General features: G+C 39.0%; 1 protein-coding gene across 4 annotated transcripts; it reads right to left on the bottom strand.

Annotated features, from left to right (window-relative positions):
- Positions 1–421: 421 nt before the first annotated feature.
- On the bottom strand, positions 422–27,282 carry LOC127811409 (transcription factor bHLH128). 4 transcript variants are annotated; one of them, XM_052351251.1, is made up of 6 exons: positions 26,403–27,282; positions 24,223–24,554; positions 18,060–18,191; positions 16,103–16,168; positions 1,581–1,649; positions 422–860 (listed from the first exon to the last, which is right to left on the bottom strand). In XM_052351251.1, the coding sequence occupies exons 1-6, from the start codon at positions 26,971–26,973 to the stop codon at positions 801–803; spliced, it is 1,230 nt and encodes a 409-aa protein (XP_052207211.1). In that variant the 5' UTR covers positions 26,974–27,282; the 3' UTR covers positions 422–800. The 4 variants fall into 4 exon arrangements, with proteins under 4 accessions (XP_052207211.1, XP_052207210.1, XP_052207214.1 ...); XM_052351250.1 differs by having other exon boundaries at positions 18,060–18,197; positions 26,403–27,268; XM_052351254.1 differs by having other exon boundaries at positions 18,060–18,197; positions 24,223–24,536; positions 26,403–27,268.
- Between the last annotated feature and the right edge of the window lie 157 nt (positions 27,283–27,439).

Below are 27,439 nucleotides of genomic sequence, written 5' to 3'. Positions count from 1 at the left end.
GTAGAAAATAAATTCTGATTTAATTAATTTAAATTATCAAATAATATTAATATTCTCCTCTTCTCAGCCTAGTTTAAGGGTTTAGATAAGGTACACGTCTCAATAAATCTTATTATGTACCCTTAAATCTTAAAAGAATGCAGTAATAATTTTAGTTGACCCATTAGTTTATGTAGAGAGATATTGTTTTTGATTGTGTGTCAAAATTATGTGAAGTTAATTGGTTACTTGTTCAATAGTAAAGCTTTTATGTAACTTCCATTAAGGTGAGAGCCTATTAAAGATGCCGTCCCCAATATAGTTGATGGTATCACTTTTTCAATTTTATGAGTTTCAGTACTTCCTTACGTGAATCTTATGTAATCTTTCATCATTATATTGTCTTTTTCTTGGTTTGACCTAAAAGTGCAGCAAAGACAAGTTAGCAATTGCTGTGACTATTTATTTTTAGTTTCAATAAAAAGTAATTCAAGTTAAAACCAAAATACAAGTACCCAAGAAAACAAAAACAAAAAAGAAAAAGAAGAAGAAAAATACAAGTCAAATATTTCACAGAATTACAGTTCAGAAGCAGAAATCAGGATTAGCATTCATATTTGTGGCAGAAAGAGAAAATGGTCTTATACTTGGACAACAAGAAGAGAAAAATGTTGCCTCTTTATGTACACACATAAAGATTGGGGTCATCTTCTGAAGCTACCTTGGGCCTGGATCACAATAACAAAGCCAAGCCGTGCCACGCCACGCCATGCCATCAAACTTGAATGATCTGCTTACCTGTTTGGCCGTTTGCTCATTCACTAGTCTTCCTTGGTTTGCTTGCATCCGCACGTGCAATTCTCCAGTTCCTTGTGAAGCTTCTGCAACAGGAAAGAGCAAAGCACTATGGAGACGCTTACAGTTCACCAAACATTTGAACCTTGTAATTATAACCGCTACTAGGACCACAATCAGTGATTAATCACCCTTGCACTGTTAAGTCATAATCTCAAACGCCTATATATAATATATAACCAGAAGTAAAATAAAATCTCTTATGTTACTCACCAAAGAAAAGTGTATATTTTCTCTCTGCGTTATTAAACTAAAGATGTTTTTTTTATTTTCTAGACTAAAGATGGATGTGGTTTGAGTAATATTTTTACATTAGTAAGTATTCTTGAAATGAAGGACAAGAGAATAAAGTTTTTAGCGAGTAGACTCCAAAAACCTGTATAATCGCCAAAGACGTTAAAAACACAAGGGCTAACAAAGTACTTGATGAAAGCTTAAGCTAAAAGAAGCCCAATGGGCAAAAGCTAAATGTTTGATAGGGAAAAGATGAAATATAATTGAAATGTTGGATAAATCTTGAAAGAAGAATAATCATTAATAAGGAAATTGATGTAGACCATGAACTACAAAGGTTACTAGGGCAAGCTGACCCACTCTATTAGTGAAGAAGGAAATAATACTCTTTGCCTGTATGCTTACCCAATAAAACTTGGGTTTCAAAGAATATCAGACAAATGTACTTTTGGACACCCATTATTCCTTCAAAACATAAGAGATATATGAAACAGACCACACATTTTCCGCACCTGAACCTGATTTTGGAGGCCTTTGATATGTTGAACTGCCAAATCCAGCATGTCTGCATAGCTTGTTTGCTACAATGATAATCATGTTAGAAATCCTAGAGCAGATATCTATCATCTGGTGCAGAGAATATAGACTGGACAGGTTAATAAAATGTTTTTGGAAGTAATTAATCAAGACTGAAGTTGAGTTTTATTCTATATTTAACGCATCAAGGACAGAAAGAGACTGTTGGTTTTTTTATGGAGAAAGAAGAAAAAGAAGGAAACGTACAAGGACAGAAAATAGATTGGGAGAAGGGATAATTCATATTTTAATTTGATTAACATCTCTACTAGTATATAGCAGAAAAAGAAAACTGAAATGCTAACTAATAGCCACAAATCATACTATGATATGCTAACAGACTAACAACTCTTAAAGACTAAGACAACTTTATTTGCTGGAAACATAAAATCTGAAACTAATAAAAAATAAATGTCACGTGGACTTATGGCAGTCCCGAAGCAATCTTTAACACTCCTCCTTACTTTAGGTTGCAAATGCAAATTTTTAATTTTGTCATGTCTTAGATATAGGTATATGGGCATTTTATGGTTTATGGTTATGAGGCATAGGTATGGTTATGGGGCATAGGCATTTTTTGGGCATAGACATGAATATGATTTTGAGTGGAGTTAAAATAATTCATCCTCCTCCGGTTGGCTATTCATTACTGTTTTGACTTCATTTTGTTGTTGATTTTTGCATACCCTCTCCACATGACCCAATTGACCACATTTACTGCATTTGACATCTAGTTTCCACCAACACTTATTCTTTGGATGATTTGTCTTTTTACAATGAGGACAAGTAGGATGATTTCCCTCATTGTTCTTCATTGATTTTGCTTGAAAATCCTTTCCACAAAGCCTTCTGTCCTCATCAATCTTCTTTGTTCTTGAGCCTTATTTACAATACTGAGCAGTTTGTCAGAATATTCTTTGATGGATTTTGACTCTTTCATTCTTTGCATTTTAAATTCCCTGATCAGGTTCAGCACCTGCATATTCTTTGTCCTCTCATTGCCTTGGTATTCTTTCTTGAGATACTCCCAGATATCATTTGCAGGTTCTAGGTTCATGATTCTGGAGAAAATTGTGCTTGAAATTGCAGAGTACAAGCAAGCCTTTTCTTTTGATTTTTTGGTCCTTCTCTCCTTATGGTTCTTGATCTGAGCAACTGTTGGATTGTCAAGTAATACAGGAACTGTGTAGGCATTCTCCACTACTTCCCACAAATCCAAAGCTTTCAAATGAACTGTCATTCTGACAACCCAGGCTTGATAATTGTCACCATAAAAAATTGGTGGTGCAACATGGGAGAAACTATTTCCAGCTTCCATTTCTGGAGGTTGTGGGCTATAGTGTTTTTTTGGTTGTATTTGGCTTCTCTCAACTCAGGTCCCTCAAGAAATATGCTTTGATACCATTTTGTTGGTTTTTTTATGGAGAAAGAAGAAAAAGAAGGAAACGTACAAGGAACAGAGAATAGATTGGGAGAAGGGATAACTCATATTTTAAATTTGATTAACATCTCTACTAGTATATAGCATAAAAAGAAAACTGAAATGCTAACTAATAGCCACAAATCATGCTATGATCTGCTAACAGACTAACAACTCCTAAAGAATAGGACAACTTTATTTGTTGGAAACATAAAATCTGAAACTAATAAAAAATAAATGTCACGTGGACTTATGGAAGTCCTGAAGCAATCTTTAACATAGACCGAATTGGAATTTCAGCTTTTCCACTAATACGTGCTTTCCAAAGACAACTTGCCAAAAATGAATAAAGACAGTTATAATTAGAACACCATCAAGCTTGTTTTTAGTCTAATTATAGCATAAGTAACTTGCACAGATGCCATAACCGGGAAGAAAAAAATATCACAGTTTTCAACATCTCACGCCCACTAGATATTTTTTCTACAGGTTGCAACTTAACTTCACATCCCTCGAATTTGCATAGAGTATTAACATCCTTCTCTCCATTATGTAAAAGAAAGATTTTATGATAAGAAATGTAGAAAAAATGACAGTTGTTTTTTCCTTATAAGAAAAGCGTGTGCTCTTGCACACATTTTTTATCATATTTTTATAATTTCATTTTTGCTAATATGTAACAAGTTCTATAAGGTTAAAATCATCATTTATAACAATATTATAGGGGTGAAATTTACCATAATTGGATTTCACTAATAAGTTTGATAATTATAACACAATTACTGTTACGATTTTAGCAAGGAAATCTGATACTTATTTCTGATTCACTGCCTCAATATGTATACAATTAGGAGAAGCACTACTCCATTACCCCACTTCCTTAAAATAAGGAAGCACTTAGCTAACCATCTACATCACTCACTAAGTCCATGACTTAACCCATTGCTAAGTAAATAAAACTGAAAAACACATCAGCAATTACATGAAACAAATAACAAAAATTTACACATAAGATAATTCTATAAAATTTATCTATTATTCTCGACACTCTCCCTCAAGCTGGTGAATGGAAGTCTTCCATTCCCAACTTACTTGTTAGCCTTTGAAATGCTGCTCCCAAAAGTCTTTTAGTGAGAAGATCTACAAGTTGACTTCAGGCACAAATGGAGTACAGATTAGATCACTCTAGTTTTTTTTTTATAAAATGTCTGTCAACTTCCACATGTTTAATACGATCATGTTGCACTGGATTGTATGCAATATTGATTGCTGACTTATTATCACAATATAGCTTCATAGGATCCTTCCATTTGACTTTCATATCTTCTAAGATTATTTTAATCCATAGTAGCTCACAAATCCCAAGGGCCATTGACCTAAACTCTGCCTCCGCACTTGATCTTAACACAACATTATGCTTCTTACTCCTCCAAGTCACAATATTTCCTCCTAGGAAGGTTCAACATCCAGATGTTGATCTCCTGTCATCTATTGATCCTACATAATTAGCATTCGTGCAGGTTCCAAAGAGTTAGTTCTTGTCCTCTTTTGAATAGAATTCCCTTACCTGGTGCGCCCTTCAAATAATGCAAGATTCTATGCACTACTTTCAGGTGTACCTCCTTAGGATTGTGCATAAATTGACTAACCACTCCCACTGCATATGTTATGTCCGATCGGGTATGTGATAGATAAATGAGTCTCCCAACTAATCTTTGGTAGAGACCTTTATCTGTTGCAACATTTTCTAGACTACTACTTAGTCTGTGATTAGACTTAATAGGGGTTTCAGCGCCTGCACCCTAGCATACTTGTCTCGATTAACAAATCAACAATATATTTCTGCTAGGATATGAAAATACCTTACTGTGAGTGAGCTACTTCAATACCCAATAAGTACTTCAACTTGCCTAACTCTTTAATTTCAAATTCCTAAGTTAAGCATTGCTTTAAACTTTCCATTCCTTCCAAGTCATCTCCTATTATTATGATATCATCTACATAAACCGAAAAAAACAAAAATCTTTCCCGTCATAGACTGTCTTATAAATAGGGTATGATCTCCTTGGCTTTGTTTGTATTCCAATTTCAGCATGGTTTTGGTAAATCTCCCAAACCAAGCTCTAGGTAATTGTTTAAACCCATATAGAGCTTTGTTTAACTTGCATACCACATCTTTTTCTATTGCTAAACTCACTCCCAATGGAACCTCCATATAAATTTCTTCCTTTGGATCTCCATGTAGAAATGTATTTTTCACATCAAATTGTTGTAGTTTCCAGGCAAAGTGAGCTGCTAGGGATAGTAAAATCCTTATGGTATTCATTTTTGCAACTGGGGCAAAGGTTTCAAGATAATCCACACCATGAGTTTGGGTATAACCCTTAGCAACTAGTCTTGCCTTGTGTCACATACTTAGCTGCTACATGAGAATATTGTAATAAATAGTAGCTTTTCCATTTCCGTTAATTAGAAGAAGAGTTGAGCTTGCTGGCAGCATGTGCGGCAAGCTAACTAATGGCCACAAGTGGGAAGGCAAGTTGCTGATTCTAGAAGGGATTTTAGGCAACCGTTTTGGCGCATATTCCTAGCTGCGTAGTATAACAACCATGCCTCAGTCCAATTGTACTCACTTTTGATAATTGAATCAGTATTATTTCCCTCTCAATTCTCTTCCATTCTCTCTCTCTTTCTCTCTAATTTTCCCTCCCAAATTCTCGACTCACTCCTTCTCTTAGTTCTGCAAGTTTCTCTCTTCATCAAAGAGAATTCCTCACTGTCAGATTCAAGATCTGATATCTCGGTATCAGAGCAATTCCCGGGCCAACGAAAACAAAGCAATGGCGGATGGAATGAGGATCAGGTAAATGGAGATGCAACTGCAACAAGTAGTTGAATCAATGGTGGAGGTCCAAGATCGAGTGGATACGATAGAAGAGAAGGTTGGGGTGGCTGTAGATCGGAAGTTGGACGTGCTAACAGAACGGCTCAGGGGAGATATGCGCCTTGCAGATCAAGGAGGAGATGCAAGAGGTAAGGGAACAAGGGAACATGTTGCGTGATCAGCTGCAACAGTTTATGTTGATGTTCTCAGGCTAAACTCAGGTGAGAATATCGCTTAACTTTCCACCGAGAGAGAGATCAGAGCCAATTATCCCCGGAATTAGTGTTAGTGACCATCGTGCCGGGTCCTCGGGATTGGAAGGAGATCCGTCCACGGAAGGAGACTTCGTATCGGAGAGGAGACGGGAGGTACGGAATCACTCACAACAGTCAGGATCAGTGTTATTAAAGGCATGCCTAGGCGTGCCTTGATACCAGGCGCAAGCTTGGCGCCTAGAAACAAACTAGGCGAGCGAGATCTGCCCAGGCACAGCCTTGGGCTTAGGCATGCCAAGGCTGCGCCTGGTTTGTTTTAGTTTAATTTTAGTATTACTTTTCAGATTTTAAGAAAATACTAAATTGGAATTGATTTCTTGCTATATTTTAATCAAATCTAATCCTAATTCAAATTATACCTAAATAAAAAAAATCAAGATATTCTGAAAAATTGAAACAAAGAGACTTAAGATATAAGAAATCCCCAAAAGTCAAGTCTACAGAGTTGTCACGTCCAGCAACTCTCCTCTCCCTTCTTAGCTATTCTCGGCTACCCTCTCCCTCGGACGACAGTCACGGCATAGCTCCAAGACGATCACGGACTCCTCTCCTTCTCAGCTCTCCTCTCCCTCTTCAAACGAACGGCTGCAACAGCACAACCCTCCTTTCTAGCTCGACTCTCCTCTCCCTATTCAAACATATAGCACATCCACCCTTCTCAACTCTCCTCTCCCTCTTCAAATGGACAACACCCTTCTCGGCTCTTCTCGCCCTCTTCAAACAGACAGCACAACTCCACAACTTTTCTCCTTTCTCGACTCTTCTCTCTCTTCTTCAAACGGACAGCACATCTACTGCATCATCTACCTTCTCAGCTCTCCTCTCCCTTCTTCAAACGAACGACCCAACTTTTGGTAGCAACGGGAAACAACAAACAAAGGAAATAGCAAACGGTTTCCAGGTATGCTTGTTCATTGTTGTCCCCTCTCTTTTTATTTTATTTTTTTTATTAACTTGCGCCTAGTTCCACCAGGCTCGCGTCTCACCTTGCACCTCAGGCTCCAAGACCCTTGTGCGCCTTGGGCCGTTAATAACACTGGTCGGGATTTCTAGTACCCAAGCTGGAACTACTGATGTTTGAGGGGACCAAACCTCGATGGTGGGTACGGAGATGCGAGAAGCTATTTGAAATTCATCAGGTGGCTGAGAGACAGAGGGTGTCACTAGCCTCAGCCTACCTCCACGATGCAGGGGTGTGTGGTTTCAGGATGGTCAAGGGTGAGGGAGACTTATAATTGGGAGGATTTTGCACAAGGGCTGTGTGAAAGGTTTGGTGAACGGAGCCGATGGGATGTAGTGCAAGAATTCAACCGTCTAAGACAGGAGGGAACGGTGTTGGACTACCAGGCAAAGTTTGAGGAGCTGAAATTCCTAATGTTGAGCAAGAACCCTTTCTTGACCGAGGAATACTTCGTGTCGAGCTTCATAGGGGGACTAAACAATGAATTGAGGACGGCGGTGCAAGCTCTTCACCCTAGGACAGTGCAAGAAGCATCAGAAAGGGCCTTCCTACAGGAGATGACATTTGAAGTGCTACTTAAGAAGCAGAGAGGGCAGAGTAGAGGAGTTATATCTGGAGCAATGTCGTATGGGGGAAGGCCTACGGGAAAAGAATTCATGAGGACTGGACAAGGAGTAAGGTATCCCTCGTTACCTCCAGTTTCTCAAAATTATCAAAATAGAGATAAATTGTTGGAACAGAGAAGATTGGCAAGGTTGTGTTTCAAATATGGAGACAAATATACATTGGGGCATCAATGTAAGAAGCAGTTATTGTTGTTGGAAGGGGGAGAAGAAGATGAAGAGGAGGAAGATATGGCAATAATGGCTGAGGCATAGGAGGAAGACAACGGGGCCATTTCACTGCATGCCATCAAGGGAGTAGTTGGCAGCAAGATAATAAAAGTAGAGGGTCAAGCACAAGAGGGGACCCTAATGGTGCTGATCGATAGCGGGAGTACTCATAGTTTCATTGACGAGGGAACAACCAAGAAGATGAAGTATCCTCTGTCCAGCACACAACCACTATCAATTACGATGGAAAATGGAGAAAAAGTGATAAGCAAATCCGCTTGCCTAGGATTTTGTTGGGAAATGCTAGGCAAATTATTTGAAGCTGATATGAGGTTATTGAAATTGGGGGGCTGTCAAATAGTACTTGGGGTAGATTGGATGAAGGGAGTAAGTCCAATCAATTTTGATTTCAATAAAATGGAGGTCTCCCTAGAGAAGGAAGGGAGGAGGGTAATTCTCCAAGACAATTTGGAGACAGGATCATGTAAACTGATAAGAGGGAAGAAGTTGCAACAACTGCTCCAGAAGAAAATGTCTCAAGTGGCTCATCTCCTTGCAATTGAGAACAGGGAGGTGGGAGCAACCTATGAGGAATCGGAGGGAGATAGCTCAGAATTCAACCACCAGCATTCCCACATTCCATGGCAGGTATCTGAGTTGGCTTTACTTGAGTTACTGACTGAATATCAAGACCTATTTGTAGAACCTAAGTCCTTACCCCCTCCAAGATCCCTAGACATTCTATACCCCTTATCCCTCAAGCTGACCCTGTTAATATCAGATCTTATAGATACCCCCCAAAGCTGAAAACAGAAATCGAAAGATTGGTGAAAGACATGCTATCCCAATCAATCATAAGACCCAGTCGTAGTCCATTTGCAGCCCCTGTCCTCTTGGTCAAAAAGAAAGACGGAACATGACGTTTTTGTATTGATTATAGACAAGTAAACGCCATCACCATCAAAGATAAATTCCCCATACCCATTATTGAAGACTTACTTGATGAACTCAAAGATGCTTCTATCTTCTCCAAATTAGATTTAAGATTTGGGTACCATCAAATAAGAATGGACCCAGCAATCATTGCTAAAACCGCTTTTCGAACCCATCATGGCTGCTATGAGTTCACCGTTATGCCATTTGACCTTACTAACACCCTAGCTACCTTTCAAGCCTTGATGAACCAAATATCTAAACCCTATCTTCGAAAATTTGTATTAGTATTCTTTGATGATATTCTAATATACAGTCCTACATTTAACCTTCACCTAGAACACCTTGGGATTACCTTTAAGGTCTTGCGATTCAACCGGCCGGCTGTACCTCAAGGTCCAAGGGTGCTTTTGCACAAACTCAGATTGAATACCTGGGGCACATTATGTACTGATCCCAGCAAAATTGAAGCCATCACAGCTTGGCCGAAGCCCAATAATGTCAGGTCTCTGCGAGGATTCTTGGGGCTTACAGGATATTACAGAAAGTTTGTAAGGAATTATGGTTAGATCAGCAAACCATTAACAGAACAGTTGAAGAAGGAAGGGTTCAAGTGGGATTAGACGGCGAAGGAAGCATTTGAACTACTTAAGAAGGCCATGAGCGAGGTACCGGTGCAGGGAATGTCGGACTTCAACAAGCCTTTTTCATTGGAAATGGATGCAAGTGGGGTGGGAATAGGAGCAGTCCTATCTCAAGAAGGTCGGCCTATAGCATTCCTCAGCCAGGCTTTGAGTCCCAGACATCAAGGGCTAAGCATATACGACAAGGAGCTGCTAGCAGTACTTATGGCAGTGGACAAGTGGCGGCATTACTTGGAAGGAGGCATGTTTGTTATCAAAACGGACCATGAAAGCCTCAAGTTTCTACTCCAACAGAAGCTCCACTCCCACTTACAGAAAAAAGGGATGGCAAAATTAAGGGGGCTCGACTATGTCATTCAATTTAGAAGAGGAAAGGAGAATGTGGCAGCAAATGCCTTATCTCGCTGCCAAGAAGGAGGGGTGTTGACTGCTATAACATATGTGGTGCCGAACTGACTATAAGAAGTAACTGATAGCTATAACCAAGGCACATGGGAAAAAGAGCTCCTAGAGCAACTAAGTATAAATGGAAGCTGCAGGCATGACTATACATTGTCCAATGGGTTAATAAGATACAAGGGTAGACTGGTGATTGGAGAGAGTGAAGCCTTAAAAAATCAAATATTGCATGCCCTACATAGCTCTCCCCTTGGAGGCCATTCCGGAATTCAGAATACCTATAGAAGAGTTAAGCAAGTCTTCTATTGGCCACAACTTAAGAAGTTTGTGATAGATTATGTGATGAAATGTGACATTTGCAGGAGATGCAAACGTGAAACAGTGCCCCAACCCGGGTTACTCCACCCTCTGGCCATTCCCAAAAAGGCCAAGACCAATGTCACCATGGATTTCATTGAAAATTTACCAAAATTAGAAGGTAAGGACTGCATCTTAGTGGTGGTTGATAGATTCACTAAGTTCAATCACTTCCTTGGTTTATCCCATCCCTTCACGGCCCAAGAGGTTGTAAGAACGTTTTTGGATAACGTGGTGAAGTTACACGAAGTGCCACAGTCTATTGTATCCAACAGGGACAAGGTATTCACCAGCTTATTTTGGAAGGAGTTAATGAAATCCCTGGGCACTAATCTACATATGTCAACGGCTTACCATCCTCCAACGGATGGACAATCTGAACAAGTAAACTAGTGCCTCGAGTCCTATCTAAGATGCCTATGTTTCCTAAAGCAAAAAGGTTGGCACAAGTGGTTAGCGGTAACCCAATGGTGGAACAATTCATGCCATCATAGCTCTATTAACACGACTCATTTTGAGGCATTATATGGCTATAAGCCAGCATTGCTGCCAGCAGTTGAAAAACCAACAAAAGTTGCAGCAGTGGAGGCCTATATACAACAAAGACAAGAAATCCTGAAGCTACTGAAGGCAGAAATGACCAAGGCTTAGAACAGAATTAAACAGATGGCAAATAGAAGAAGAAGTGAGAGGGAGTTCTCAGAAGGGGAGGAGGTATACTTAAAACTCAGCCACCAACACCTCAAAACTATCTCTCGCTAACCAGTCTCCAAGTTAAGCATCAAATTCTACAGTCCATTCCCAGTGTTGGCTAAGGTAGGGCTAGTGGCCTACAGACAATAACTACCAGAGGGAGCCCGAATGCATCCGATCTTCCATGTCTCTCTTCTCAAGAAGAGCGTGGGGTCACAAGTTGCCAATCCTTCCCTTTCGTCCAATCTCCAAGAAAAAGCGGAGCCAATAGTTCCTATGGCTATACTGGACAGGCGTGTCATCTACAAGTAAGGGGCTCCTATCATCCAAGTGTTGGTAAAATGGTCCTCCCTACACTCGGATAACAACACATGGGAGTACCTCCCCGATTTACTAAAGCAGTTCCCAAGGACAACCAACCTACTGCACATTTCTTGAGGACAAGAAAGGTTTGAAGGGGGGGGGAGGGGGAGAAGATGTCACGTACCTAGCTGCTACATGAGAATACTGTAATAAATAGTAGCTTTTTCCGTTTCCGTTAATTAGAAGAAGAGTTGAGCTTGCTGGCAGCATGTGCAGCAAGCTAACTAACGGCCACAAGTAGGAAGGCAAGTTGCTGATTCTAGAAGGGATTTTAGGCAACCGTTTTGGTGCCTATTCCCAGCTAGGCAGTATATCTACCTTACCTCAGCCCAATTGTACTCACTTTTGATAATTGAATCAGTATTATTTCCCTCTCAATTCTCTTCCATTCTCTCTCTAATTTTCCCTCCCAAATTCTTGACTCACTCCTCTTAGTTCCCCGAGTTTCTCTCTTCATCAGAGAGAATTCCTCACTGTCAAATTCAGGATCTGACACCTTGTATCTTTCTAAAGACCAATCTGAATTGTACTTAACTGCAAATATCTGCCTACACCCCACTATATTCCTCCCTTTAGGCAACTTTACTAGATCCTATGTCTTATTCTTTTCAAGTGTCTGCATCTCTACCCTCATAGCATCTCTCTAATTCTCGTTGCTTAATGACTCAGACACTATTTTTGGTATGGGAATTGAGTTAATGATAGTGAGAAATGCTTTGTGACTAGGAGACAAATTTTCATAAGACATGAATAGATGCATAGGATGTTTTGTACAGGTTCTAGTTCCTTTACAGGTAGCAATAGGTAGGTCGCAAGAGTTAGATAGATCAGCAATATGTTCAGGTTCATTAGGAGAAATGTAGGTAGAAGTAGTTACCTCATTAGGTATTGATTCATGTTCAGGATCAGGTGTTGATTCACATGGTTGAACATGTGTTGAATGAGCAGTTGGTCTCTTCCTCCTTGAGTATACTTGAAGTGGACGAAGTTCAGGTTTCTGAACAGGCACTTCTTATATCTGCTCTTGAGGTTTAGACTGAGTCTCGAATGCAGGTTGTAGAGATACAACATTAGGTTGAGAGTGTTGAATAGATAAGGTGATAAGGATGGAAACTCAAGAAGAAATAAATCCTTATCTGCTCCATCAGTTATTGATGTCTCCCCCTGAAGAGAATTCTGAACAAAATATTGATTTTGTTCAACAAATGTAACATCCATAGATATAAAGAATCTTTTGGTTGGTGGATGAAAACACTTATACCCCTTTTGAGTAGGTGAATATCCCAAAAAATACACCTAAGAGCTCTAGGATCAAGTTTTCCCTCTTGTTGGAAGTGTAAATGAACAAATGCTACACACCCAAATATCCTAGGTATAAGTCCACTAGAGGTTGAAACTTGTGGAAAGAATTGAGACAGCAATTGGAGAGGGCTTTGAGAATTCAGACTCTTTGATGGCAGCATGTTCATAAGATAGGTTGCAGTACATATAGCTTCCCCCCAATGCTGTTTTGGCACATTCTTTTGGAATAAAAGAGCCCTAGTGATATTTAGGAGATGTCCATTCTTCCTTTCGGCCACCCCATTTTGTTATGGAGTATTCACACAAGAGGACTCCTGAATTATGCATCTTGCTTGGAAATAGGAAGTAAGGAATTGACTGAAATTATCCTTAGCATTATTTGATCAAATTCGTTTGATTTCCACATTGAATTGAGTTTTTATCATGTTATAGAAAACAGGAAAAACATAACTCACTTTAGATTTATTCTTTAAAAGACAGATCCAAGCGGTTCAGGTGCAATCATCAATAAATGATATAAACCACCTAGCTCTAGTTATATTAGGAATGAGAGATGGACCCCAAATGTCACTATGTATAATAACAAACGGAAAAGGATTTCTTTTTATATTAATTGGAAAGGATGTCCTCTTATGTTTTTGCAAACTCACATATGTCACATTGGAAGTCTTCCCAATTTAATCCTTTGAACAATAAACGATACATGATTTTAAGAACATTAAAAGAAAGATGACCAATACGTAAATGTTATAGTCAAACCCTTTCTCTATGTGACAGTAAGGATTCAATCATACAAGAAATGGAAGAGAACTTGTTTGCCCTAGTCTTTTGTCCATTTTGTACCTCAAGAAAGTAGAGACCTTTCTCTTTAGTATGCCCAATCATCCTCCTCGTTTCTTGCTCCTGAATTTCACAATGAGAGTAATGAAAAATTACCCTACAATTAGAATCTTTGGTGAGTTTCTAAATTGAAACAAGGTTAGTAAATAGCTTAGGTACATGCAGGGCATTTTTCAAGGTAAGAGACTCGTTAATATAGACATCTCCTTGTCCTGCCACTGTAGTGGTTGTACCATCGGCTATGGTGATTTTTCTGTTGCTAGGATAAGGGGTATATGAAACAAATTTGTGGGAGGAACAGGTCATATGATATGTGGCTCCTGAATCAATAATCCAATCACTTGAGAGAGTAGTATTTAAGGCATTTAGAGCATGAGAAAGTGCAGAAATACTTGAATTAGCAAGAGTACAGATAGTTGATCCAGTAGGCTTCTCTAGGGATCCAATGAGTTGCCTTAGCTTGGTAATTTCCTCCTTGTTGAATTCAATTGTCAATACTTCTATAGGGTCTTTCTCTATAGCTTGTTGTGTGCTTGCCACATAGGCCTGCTCATGCCTCTTCTGCTTGCTTGATCCCTCTCTGCTCTCAACTTGAGATTTTCCATGCAGCTTCCAGCATTTCTCTATAGTGTGTCTAGGTTTCTTGCAGTAGGCACACCACAACAAGTCCTTGTTCACTCATGCCCCATATTTGGTCCTTTTAACTTCATTTCCTTGGTGTTTAGCACTGGATTGTTGCATGTGCACCTTTCTTATCATAAGTGTTGAATTCTCCACTATAGGAGTCTCAAGCATGACTCCTCTCCTTCCTTCCTCAGCACGGACAATAGCTAGAGTCTCATTTAGGGATGGCAGATCCTCTTTCCCAAGTATCTGTATGCTTACTGTATCAAATTCAATATTTAGACCAGCCAGAAATTCATAAATTCGCCCCTTTTCAACAAACCTTCTGAGTAGAGATGCATCCTCACTGCATTTCATGTTAATGCACTCATAATGATCCATTTCCTACCATAAAGTTTGTAGGAGATTGGAATATTCAATGATAGATCTACTTCCTTGCTTTGTCATTGAGATCTTGGTTTTTCTTAAGAACATAACAGTATCACTAATTCCAAGAAGTATTGAGTTTCATAACCAAGACATTATCATAGAATCTTCTTTATCCCAAGCTTCAAACATCAAGTCTCCTTGTTTAGGTCCGGTACCGAGTAGGTGACTCAGCTTGCCTCTCCCTTTTAGAAATGAACGAACCAATTGAGACCATTTTAAATAGTTCTTACCATTTAATCTATAGGGTACTTGAATGTTCTACAACTCTCCAGTTGAGGAGTTGTTCTTGTTCTCCCCGTTAACCGCTACTAGAACTGGTGCTTCAAATCCACCACTTGATTCAGTTGAGGCAGACATAGCTTCTAGAGAAATTGAACTTGAGTTCTTGAGTCACGAGATTGCTAGGCTTTAATATCGCAAGGTGATGGCTTATCCAAAATAGGATTTTATGGCTCTGATACCATGTTACGATTTTAGCAAGGAAATCTGATATTTATTTCTGATTCATTGCCTCAATATATATATATATAGTTAGGAGGAGCACTACCCCACTTCCTTAAAATAAGGAAGCACTTAGCTAACCATCTACATCAGTCACTAAGTCCATAATAACTTAGCCCACTACTAAGTAAATAAAACTTAAAAACACATCAGCAATTACATGAAACAAATAACAATAATTTACACAACAGATAATTCTATAAAATTTATCTATTATTCTCCACAATTACTATAATTATAATAATTGCATAACTATGAGATAATTGCATGTAAAGTAATTATGCATAATAATAGTAGCATATATATGTGTGTGAATATGTACTTAACTATTATGAAATACACATATAATAATTTACAACATCCACAAAATTGCATGTGAAAATTTGTAACTTTGGTAGCTTGGGATAAACAATAAATGCATTTGTTTACAATATCTCCTTTTGGGAGATTATCTTCAGAGAAATTATATTTGTCCTGTCCTATGAACCAAACCTAACAACATACCTTGCCATGAACATATAAGTTATAATTGATGGATAGATATAGTTCAATGATAATTCCAGGGTAAAGGCAATAAAGAATCATCTAACTCATGTTCTACAGTTTTCAACTCCAAAATACAACATTCATAGCCATAGATGTGCTATAAATTACAATTGATGGATACAGATAGATATAACTCAAGACAGAAAGTAATCATGAAGATATTACTGTGATAAAATGAGAAAGACCATTCTTTTGCTCTTGCCAATTAGGAGCTACAAATGGGAAAGTCAACAGTCAAACTTGAATTTACACGGTTAACAACTCAAATATTCACTACTGCACTAAAAGTAGCCCATCTGAGGTCTTGAAAAAATATGAAAAGCATTGTAAATAATTAATGTTAACAGGAATGCTATCAAAGCATATATGCTTTTGAGTCGAACAAAGAAAAACCATTCACATGAACTAGGGATATGCATAGATCGAAAGGAAAAGAAGCATGGCGTCATTTTACCTTATCCATGTTAGGGACAAGATCTTGAAGCTTCTTCAATTTCCCACTTATTCTTGTTCTTCTCTCCTGTAGATAAAGAAGGGCATTCACTGAAATTAGGCATCCACAGATTGGAAGTAGCAAACAGTTGTAATTTGATTATATAATTGATATAATTATAATAGATAATTACATTTTATTATCTATTTACTGATTAGTATCAGGTTTAAGTAGTTTGTCATGAAAGTTCAATTACGATCATAATTTTTACATCTTGGATAATCATGAGTAAAAGGAATAATTGAAATTGTGTAAAATATGAAACATATCCTATAAAAGAGAAAATCATAAATTCTCAACTTCTAAAAAACTGGTTTGAATAGGAAAAATAAAAAAAAAATCACAGTTTTACAATAACGGACTCTTGTTTGAGTAAAGATGCCAGTTATCATGTCTTTGGCAGAGGATGAGGCACCATATGCATTCTTCTAGGCAAGCAAGTCCCTGCCAAGTATTGGCTCAAGGGCAGGGGAGTGCTTGCAAGCCACCTTATGAAGCAGACTCACTACATTCCCATAGGAAAATGGAATTAATAGCCTGGTATTTCCAGATAAAGATTAAGGCGCCCAGTCCAGGAGACCTATTGCACCACGAGTAAAAACTTCCAAGCTGGCCACATGGAGGTAAGGGAACAGTACAACATTATTGCCCCCTTGCATGTGAGCTGTCAGAAAGGACTGTCATGTGCAGTGGGGGGGGGGGGGGGGGTGCGCTTTTCCAGAGGTATGTATCATCATCGGTTTTGTGAGACATGGTGCATTGGGGTGAGATGGTTTTGGCATCAATTACAAGTAATTACTTCAGCATGACACTAGAGCTCAAAGGTGCTTATAAATAATCCCCTTGGCTATCTTCCACGGGATCTTTCTTTTCTGCCATTTCTTTGTCATGATTTTTCACCCAAAGCTAGCACCTTTCTTTTCTGCCATTTCTTTTCCATTATACCAGGATATGTGCATCCACAAACTTAAATTATATCAAGATGAGATAGAACATCTGTAATTTGGCTTATTAAGTTGAGCATGTGTTCATGCAGGCAGTGTTATGACACATGTTCCAATAAAGGCTAACCATTGAAGAACATTTTGAGGTGATGCTGCATTAGGGTTTTCCTACAAATATCAATCTATTAAATCATGAAAAACAAGTACATACGATACTAAAATTAATAATGGTGGCTAGTGGGTAGCAGGAGCAGAAAAGAAAACCTTTGGGACGGTTTTACAAAATTTTAACAGCTTGTAGTTTCTGGTGGTGAACCAGCATGAAACTCTCTTAAAAGTAAGTAGCACAAACATTCACACAACCATGCAAAGATGGGATCTAAATCTTCAAAGTATCATTCTTGGGCGCTCAATTGGTTGAGAACCATAATAGTTCTTGTACCAATACAAGATCCATATACAGTAACAAATTATTGATCTTGTACATTAAATTTTTTGTGTTGTAATAGTTTTCCTACCCATTAACTATTATTGAATGATCAATCATTCCATCTTTCACAAATACTCTGTCAGGTTGACATTCAAAAAAGTAAAAGAGGAAGAAAATCTAAAATCAAATAGAGATGGAAAACAAAAGGAATGAAATGAATAAATGAATACAGATGGAGAATGCAGGAAATGCCTACATGAAAGATACATGCATTATACTGTAATAGAGGAACATCAGGAAAGATGTATTTGCTTGACAGCATCAGCTGAGTTCATTGATTTTATGCGAAAACAGTGGCTCATAATAATCAAAATAACATGGCTGCTAACAACATAAGAGTCCACATCAATGGCAGTGAGCTGAAGGATTATACAAAGAAGCACCTGCAAAAGTTTTTTAACTTGAACAGTCGAATTGGAGTCAAGACTGTCCAAGCATGCCCTAAAGTCCTAAGAGACATATATGCTTTAGAAATTTTACTCACTCTTTCGGCAATACTTCGAGGGTGAGTGGCACAACCACGCTTGGCACGAATTTTGCAAGGGACGGAGTCTTGAGGGATTTGTAGTAACTTATCCATTGAAGCCATCTCTAGAGCTGTCTGAGGCAAGCCGAACTGAAACTGCCAAGTAAGTGGACCATCAGGCAGCAAGTATTTTTCAATGACAACTCACTAAGATTTACACAATGCTATATTTTCTGTGTAAGTCTAATAAGATGTTATATAAGTACTGAAAAGGAATCTAGTTTTCTGAATTAAACAAAACTCCACATGATATCCTTCCTTAGCAGATGAAATTACAGCAAAGATTGAAAAATTGTTGAAAATGCCTCAGCAACTGTTATGACATTGGAGCAGAATTGAAGATAATCTGGAAATCTCTCTTATAGCTGGCTTTGGGAGAGGAAAAATAGGAGCAGAAGTAGCTAACATAATTGATAAAATAGTTAGTTACAGTCCTAATCTTTTGGCGTCTATTATGATTTATTTTTTATTTATCTGTAGTTGAAATTCTTCAGTTAATTAGTTCCTATATTTTAGGAGATTATGGATAAATTCAGTTAAGGTTTGATGTATTTAAACAATCCTAGAGACTCAATAAAATGGATCTGTGATTTGTCTCCATTTTGTGAATTCTCTCTGCTGTGTTTTACTTCTATTTTCTTAGTTATCACCAACAAATTGGTATCAGAGCTATTTTTCTTGCGGGACCTGTGAGCTATTTTTTTAGAGAAACACCATGCAAGCTGAAACTCCTTTTACTGCTATAGCTCCTCCAGTGTTTGATGGTCTAAACTACCAAGTTTGGGCAGTAAGAATAGAAGCTTTTCTTGATGCCAATGACCTCTGGGAAGCTGTTGAGGAGGATTATGATATCCCTCCTTTGCCTGAGAATCCAACTGTAGCTCAACTAAGGAATCACAAAGAAAAGAAGCAGAGAAAGTCAAAGGCCAAGTCTTCTTTGTTCTCTGCAGTTTCTCCAGCAATATTCACCAGAATTATGACCCTGAAGACAGCTAAAGAGATCTGGGATTTTCTCAAGAAAGAGTATGAAGGAGATGAGAGGATCAAGGGGATGCAAAAGCTGAAAGGGAATTTGAGTTGCAGAAGATGAAGGAATCTGAGACAGTTCAAGAATACTCAGATAAACTTCTGGGAATTGCAAACAAGGTGAGATTGCTGGGAGGTGAATTTGCTGATTCAAGGATAGTGCAGAGGCTGCTTGTGACAATTCCTGAAAGATTTGAGACAACAATCTCAGCCTTGAAGAATTCAAAAGACCTGTCAAACATCACTTTGGCAGAACTTTTGAATGCCTTGCAAGCATAGGAACAGAGAAGGTTTATAAGGCAGGAAGGGTCAATTGAGGGAGCATTGCAGGCTAAGTTGCAGGTTAGTCAAGGTGGTAAAGAAAAAAAGAAATGGAAGAAGGAGGAAGTGGATCGTTCTGACAGCAAGGTAGGAGGTAGTGGCAAGCCAAACTTTCCTCCTTGTGAACATTGCAAAAAGAAGGGCCATCCACCTTACAGATGTTGGAAGAGACCAGATGTTAGGTGCAACAAATGCAAGCAACTGGGACATATTGCTAAGATATGCAAAAGTAAATCTCATCAAGCTACAGAAGCTCAGGTTGCTAATCACCAGGAGGAGCAATTGTTTGCTGCAAATTGTCTTTTAGCCAATTGTTCAAAGGAATGTGGCTGGTAGACAGTGCCTGCTCCAATCATATGACCAGCAATCTAGAGTTATTTAAGGAGCTTGAAGACGTCGGGGGCATGAAGGTGAAGATAGGCAATGGAGATTACATGGAGGTCAAAGGCAGAGGAACCATTGCATTGGAAACCTCTTCAGGTACTAAGATGATTTCGAATGTTCTTTTTGTGCCTGAAGTTGATCAAAATTTGCTTAGTGTTGGCCAGTTGCTTGAAAAAGGCTTTAAACTGTTGTTTGAGGATAGCATGTGCGTGATTAAGGATGCTAATGGTCAGCAGGTGTTTAGGGTTAGCATGAAAAGTAAATGCTTTCCTTTAGACCTGAAGAAAAATGAACAAATAGCTCATGTTGTTATTGATAATGCAACTGAACTATGGCATAAAAGATTAGGCCATTGCAATCAGGTTGTTTTGCAGGATCTCAGGAAAAGGAATATGGTGCAAGGATTACCTCTATTGGAAGATCTTAAATCAGTTTGTAAAGCCTGCCAGTTTGGGAAGCAAACTAGGCTGCCTTTTCCTCAAACAGTTTGGAGAGCGACTCAAAAGCTGCAGTTGGTTCATACTGACCTTAGTGGACCAAAGTCAGAGTCATCTTTGAAGGGAAGTCGCTATTATATTGCATTTATAGATGATCTAACTAGAATGTGTTGGATCTATTTCTTGAGATTCAAAACTGAAGTTGCAGGAGTATTTTGGAGATTCAAGGCATGGATTGAGAATCAAAGTGGCTGCAAGATTCATGTTATTAGATCAGATAATGGGACGGAGTACACCTCAGAACAGTTTACCAAATTCTGTGAAGAGGCTGGAATTGAGCACCAATTTTCAACTCCCTACACTCCACAACAAAATGGAGTGAGTGAAAGGAAGAATAGGACTATTATGGAGATGTCTCGCTGCATGCTTCATGAGAAAGATCTTCCCAAGAAGTTTTGGGCTGAAGCAGCTAACACAGCTGTGTTTTTACAAAATAGATTACCTACAAAATCAGTGCAAGGGAAAACACCTTTTGAAGCATGGTATGGTTACAAACCTCTTGTAAAGAACTTAAAGGTGTTTGGTTGTATTTGTTATACTCTTGTGCCACAGGTAAAAAGAGACAAGTTAGATAAGAGAGCTGATCCGGGCATCTTTATAGGCTATAGCAATTTCTCTAAAGCCTATAGAGTGTTTCAGCCAGTCTGGAAAAATTGTGATCAGCCGAGATGTCCATTTTGCAGAAGAGGAAAAGTGGCATTGGGAGGACAAAAAAGGCACATCAGTAGCTGTCTCGCCATCATTTGCAGCTCCACCATTAGTTGAGGATGAGACCGTTGATGATTTGCCAATCAGAGGTACAAGATTGTCATCTGATGTATATCAGAGATGCAATCTTTCTATGGTGGAACCTGGATATTACAATGAAGCAGCAACAGATCCCAATTGGATAGAAGCAATGCAGGAGGAGTTGAAGATGATTGAGAAGAATCAAACCTGGGACTTGGTTAACAGACCACAGCACAAGAAAGTAATAGGAGTGAAGTGGGTGTTCAAAACAAAACTGAATGCTGATGGTTCTATCAACAAACACAAGGCAAGGTTAGTGGTTAAGGGCTATGCACAGGTGTATGGAGTAGATTTCTCAGACACTTTTGCACCTATTGCACACCTAGATACCATTAGATTAATTCTTGAAATAGCAGCTCAAAAAGGGTGGACTGTATTTCAACTTGATGTCAAGTCAGCCTTTCTCAATGGCTACTTGGAAGAGGAGATTTTTGTGGAACAACCAGACGGGTTTGTTGTTCAAGGGCAAGAAGACAAGGTTTATTTGTTGAAAAAAGCTTTGTATGGGTTAAAACAGGCTCCTAGGGCCTGGTATAGCAGGATAGATGAGCATTTGCAGAATCTTGGCTTCACGAGGAGCTTAAGTGAATCAACCTTGTACATCAAGCACTCACATGCTGATATATTGATTGTGTCTTTGTATGTAGACGATCTCTTGGTGACAGGGAGTAATGTTAAGCAAGTTGATCAATTTAAGCAAGAAATGCTGAAAGTTTTTGAAATGACAGACCTTGGAGCTATGGCTTACTTTCTGGGAATGGAGATAAAGCAAGATCAACAAGGAATCTTCATATGTCAGAAGAGGTATGCAAAGGAAATACTAAGAAGGTTTTATATGGAAGAATGCAAAGCAATTGCCACTCCGATGAATCAAAAGGAAAAGCTAAGTAAGGATGATGGTGCTGAGAAGGCTGAAGAAGGAATCTACAGAAGTCTTATTGGTTGTCTCATGTATTTGACTGCAACAAGACCTGACTTCCTTCATGTTGTAAGTGTCCTTTCAAGGTTCTTACATTGTGCTAGTGTAAAGCATTACAAGGCTGCAAAAAGAGTCCTCAGATACATTAAGGGAACTCTTGATTATGGTGTTCAGTTTAAACCTAATCAGGTGTTCAAGTTGGAAGGTTATTCTGATTCAGATTGGGGAGGATCTTTAGATGATATGAAAAGCACCTCAGGTTACTGTTTTACTTTGGGATCTGGAGTGTTCTCTTGGAGTTCAAAGAAGCAAGAAGTTGTAGCCCAATCAACTGCAGAAGCAGAATTTATAGCAGCAACTGCAGCTGTGAATCAAGCTCTTTGGCTGAGGAAAATTCTATTTGATCTATGTTTGGTGCAACAAAAAAGTACACCAATTTATGTGGACAACCAAGCAGCTATAGCTATCTCCAACAATCCAGTTTTCCATGGCAAAACTAAGCATTTCAACATCAAATTGTATTTTCTCAGAGAAGTGCAACAGAATGGTGATGTTAAGCTTCTGTATTGCAAAACAGAAGACCAGTTGGCTGACATATTTACAAAGGCTTTACCTAAAACCAAGTTTGAACAACTGAGATTGGATTTAGGAATGTGTCCAGCTGCTGATGCAAGGAGGAGTGTTGAAAATGCCTCAGCAACTGTTATGACGTTGGAGCAGAATTGAAGATAATCTGGAAATCTCTCTTATAGCTGGCTTTGGGAGAGGAAAAATAGGAGCAGAAGTAGCTAACTTAATTGATAAAATAGTTAGTTACAGTCCTAATCTTTTGGCTTCTATTATTATTTATTTTTTATTTATCTGTAGTTGAAATTCTTCAGTTAATTAGTTCCTATATTTTAGGAGATTATGGATAAATTCAGTTAAGGTTTGATGTATTTAAACAATCCTAGAGACTCAATAAAATGGATCTGTGATTTGCCTCCATTTTGTGAATTCTCTCTGCTGTGTTTTACTTCTATTTTCTTAGTTATCACCAACAAAAATCTTTGACAGTCCTTACAGAAGATATGGCCATGGATAGAGATGCTTGGAAAGCTATAATTCATCTAGCCAACCTCACCTAGTAGGATTTTAAGGCTTGGGATTGTTGGTCATTGCATTAAAAAATCCTTGACAAAATAACATTATAACAAATATCAGTCATATGAAACGAGTTGATCCCACATGGTAGGATTAAAGCTCAATATGTTGTTGCTTTATGAAATGAATTGAAGCATGACAAGAGTAGTGCCCTAGAAAAAAACCAACGGGCCTTGCATTGAACATCTTCTGATTGTTGGTACCCTATAATTAATTAGCATTTCCAAAAAGAGGGAGACCAAATAACTGGTAAGAAAAGTATTCTAACAAACATGACACAGAAATATTAGTCATGTTTTGTAATTCTCGCAAATGTAATTTTAAGTATTCACAATCCTTCTAGATGTGTAAATTTTTTCATGTTCACTACATGCAGTGTCCAATGGCAATTACACGTCATTCTCTCTGCCATTTCAACTATTATCACAATATTTCCATCCATAGATCAAATTATTTTGTAGATAGGATTTCGATTGACTGGTTATTGTTACGTTGCATGTGCTTGCTTTAGGAGTTTTTCTAAATGTATTGTCATGCTACTAGTATTTTGATTTCAGGTTTTTCTTTTAAGAGTAGAATTAAAATAGCCTTTGTAAAACATAATGGTCATATGTTTTTTTTTTTAATTTAATGGGTCACAAGCCAATCCCACATTGATGGTCTACTAGGGAGATCTTGGATATATTACTTGGTCCATGAACCCACAAGTCACCTTCAGCTAACACTTTTTGATGAGGGACCTGTGGTACTACCAGTGGTATTTGAACTAACCTAGGACCACTACTGAGTGAGTGCAAACTAGGAAAGTATTTGAGATCGACTTGAGTCAAATTGAGATGTGTGATTTCTAGCCTAATGAGGATGCCAGGAGTTAAAGAAGGGGAGTTTGTCCCTAATTCCACATTGGTTGTCTACTAGGGAGGTCTTGGGCATATTACATGGTCTCATGAATCTATAAGTCACCTTCAATTAGCACTTTCAAGTGAGGGGCCTGTGGTGTTACAATGTGCTTTGAATTAAATCCTTAAAATATTGCATGTACCTGTGATTCAACAGTGTCAAGGCTATGGACCACATCATCAGTAATGTTTTTGGCTCGTTTGCTTGATGGAGCAGAAAACACAATGGAATTTGTATCACTCCAAGAGCTCATCCCAGTTCCAGCCGTGGCATAAAAATGAGCAGCTTTTCTGTGGCCATTTTCTGCACTCATGTCCTCAGCAACGTTTTCACTTTCTTCGGATATATGAGAGAGTGATTCTTGTCTTGTGAAGCTCAACTGAGAACTCAACCTAGATAGTCCATGGCCACTATCAGAAACCCCCTTGGAATTATAGCTCCCGATTCCTCTTGCAACTGAGAAAACTGTTCTTACTTCCAAAACAAAATAATCATAATCAAAGTAAAGGATACAATGACAAAGATAATGAAAATGAAAAGTATAAAACCTTTTTCTTCAACCATATTTGTGGCCAATAAATTTCAGTTTCCAAAAAACTACCAAGAAAGATGACAATTATTATTAAGGAAGAATGGTATTAAATTCAGTTTGCTCAACCCAATGTGGTGAGTTACTGACTGGACAATATTGTTGGTCTCTGGCACTACATCATTCGTGTAGAACAGCATGGCAAAAATACAGCAATATGGGAACCATGACAAAATTCCTAATGTAGCCTGGTTAATTTAAGACTTTTCAACTCTTCTTCTGAGGCCCCTGTAAACATTTCAGCTCCATGCAAAAGCTGCTCCGGTTCAATTTAGATACAAAATCAAAGCCTCGATCTGGCTTCCAACTTTTCCAACCATATTCCTTCCTCCCCAATACAAACAGTAAAGAAATGAATAAACAACAAAAATAAAGTAGGGAAAAAAAAAGGTAACGGAAGTTCAATTTGAGTTTGAACTGATATCTTCCTGCAGGTTCCTGACCTTTATACTGTAAAACTATCCATTCGTGTGCAAGTCCATGCTTTCACTGTGTCTCATTCTTCATTGCAGTTTAATTTAAACGTCAGCTATTCATTTATTTCGAATCCAGTGGAGAAGACCTAATGAAGGCAGGATTCAGATTGAGTCAATGCCATTACTACCTGTGGGTCTAATCAGATAATTTTCTGCAGCCTTGTAGCACTAGCCAGTAGCCAAAGACACCTACATGAGTTCTAACTAACGGATAAGGCATTTTAAACTAAGCATCATCAGTTCTTTAGAAAATAAGTAAGCAAGCATAATGATAAAAATATAAGTAAGCATTAACAAAGAAGAACGGAGATTCTGGCATCCTATATGTGTGTGAGAGAGGGAGAATACTTTAGGCAAGTCAAAGATAACAAATTAAGAGTTGTCCAAATTTTCTCATCAATGCCAAATCTATTCAATTATTCTTAATAAAGATTGAGATCCACTCTTGGAGGATAGGAACTAGGGAGGGATCCAAACACAATACTAATTATTAAGGGGGCGGGTGGGTCAGACAAAGATTAGTTGAATAAGGGGATTCTAAAAGTGTAGCGTGAGGGAGACACATGAAGTGATGGGGGTGGTGGTGGTGGTGGTGGTGGTGGAAGGAATGCAATTTTCTAAGCGAAGTTATTCATCGAATCTGCCCACAAAACCATCCGTACATCATTATTATAGGCCAACTTGCTACTTTTTTTTTATTGGCTTGTCACGCCAACTTGCTATATGTTCAATGCAAAAATATAATAGAACCAGACAAAACACAGAATTAATTAAAAACAAAAATAAATATATAAATAAATAGGGGTGGAAAAATAATGAACCACCCATTTCCCAATATGGGAAGGATATTATGGTAAATAGATAATTTGTCCGCACCGCCAAAGTGGTCTCAGTCAATGCCTTATGCTTATCTATCCTCAATAGTTAGTTAATTTTGCGAAAAGTGAAAGGAAGAGGCGGTTTGGCGCTGAAAACTGTGGGCCTTCGCAAAACCAGAAGGAATACGCAATCCCGCCCCCCCTGGGGGGGGGGGGGGGGGGGGGGGGGGTCACGGGATGGTTGGAGAGGGCTGCGCACTACCTTTTCACATTAGTCAGTCAATGGCCAACCACCCCTCCTCCAGCCGCCGCCGCCGCCGCAGCCGCCGCAGCCGGAGTAAAACCAACAAACCGAAGAGCCATCCCCAATCTACCTTGAACAGATAAATTATAAACCAAAAAAGAAAAAAGGCAAATTAAGGATGGATTAACATCATACCGTTTTCAGCAGCAGGGGAGGTAGTTGTATCAGCGGTAGTGGTATTTGGCGGGAGGAGATGATTGAGAAGGCCAGCAGGGGAGCTGCTGTGACGAACCAAGGACCCTGCTCCTGCTCCGCCCGTTTTGGTGAACAAATTATTAGTAGTGGCGCTGGAGGAGGCGGCGAAGTTTCCGGCTATCTCGTTAAGACAGTAGCTGTTGCAGTTGTTGGCGGCGGAGAGGGGCTTAATAATGCAGGAGGAGGTGGTGGATTCGGAAGCAGTGGCGGAGGAAGAAGAGGTGGTCTCGCCGGCCGCCGAGAAGTAGCGATGATGATGATGATAGTGGGAGAGGGGATGGGATCCGCCAAGGGCAGAGAGGTCGCAAGTGATGAGGGAATCGACGGTGTTGGAGAGCAAGGAACCCGGGGCCGAGCCATACCGAATCAGCTGGCCGCTCCCCCTGGGGGGGCCAATTGGGATTGACCCCGCTCCCAGAGAAGAAGACGAAGAAGCAGAAGATGGCGGCCGCGGCTGCTGGGGGGGGGGGTGATGCTGGTGCTGGTGCTGGTGCTGGTGGGGGTTGTACATAGTTAGTTGACTCCTCAATCGATCTCGTTGCTTTTTGCCTTGCCTTTGCCCTTGCCTTCTCCTTCTAATTGGAGGACTGGGACCCAACGCCCCCTTCCATCCTACAACTGGCTGCCCGTCTTTTTTATTTTTATTTCGGTTTTCATTTCTTCCACTTGCATTGCATACATATTACACATAACGTTACTCTAAGTCTCTAATCCATACTTAGAAACTTAGCCTTGCCTTGGTCTTGGTATTCGTAATTTCGTATTGGAATTGGTGTTACTCTACACTTTCTCTAACTCACTTGTCCTAATTTATTCAATTTATCCAATCTCTGTCTTCATTATTTTCTATTTTTCATAAAAACAAATTGTCCAAACACAACACCCCACCCCACCCCCCCTACCCCCAAAAAAAAAAAAAATGAAAAGAGTATCTGCTTTTTTTTTTTTTTTTTCTATTTTTCGGGCAAACAATCAGG

Source organism: Diospyros lotus, chromosome 10 (genome assembly GCF_014633365.1).
Source record: "Diospyros lotus cultivar Yz01 chromosome 10, ASM1463336v1, whole genome shotgun sequence".
NCBI classification, from domain to species: Eukaryota; Viridiplantae; Streptophyta; class Magnoliopsida; order Ericales; family Ebenaceae; genus Diospyros; species Diospyros lotus.
Note: the sequence above shows the minus strand (reverse complement) of the source record. Positions and strands in the feature narration are given on the sequence as shown.

Bases quoted from the DNA above. Each gene is read 5' to 3' on its own strand.
- LOC127811409 (XM_052351250.1), bottom strand. From the start codon at position 26,973: ATGTACAACCCCCACCAGCACCAGCACCAGCACCAGCATCACCCCCCC. The intron at 18,198-24,222 runs GTACATGCAATA...CTTACTTGGCAG, and splicing joins TTGACACTGTTGAATCACAG to TTTCAGTTCGGCTTGCCTCA. The intron at 861-1,580 runs GTGCGGAAAATG...TTCCTGTTGCAG, and splicing joins GCCTCCAAAATCAGGTTCAG to AAGCTTCACAAGGAACTGGA.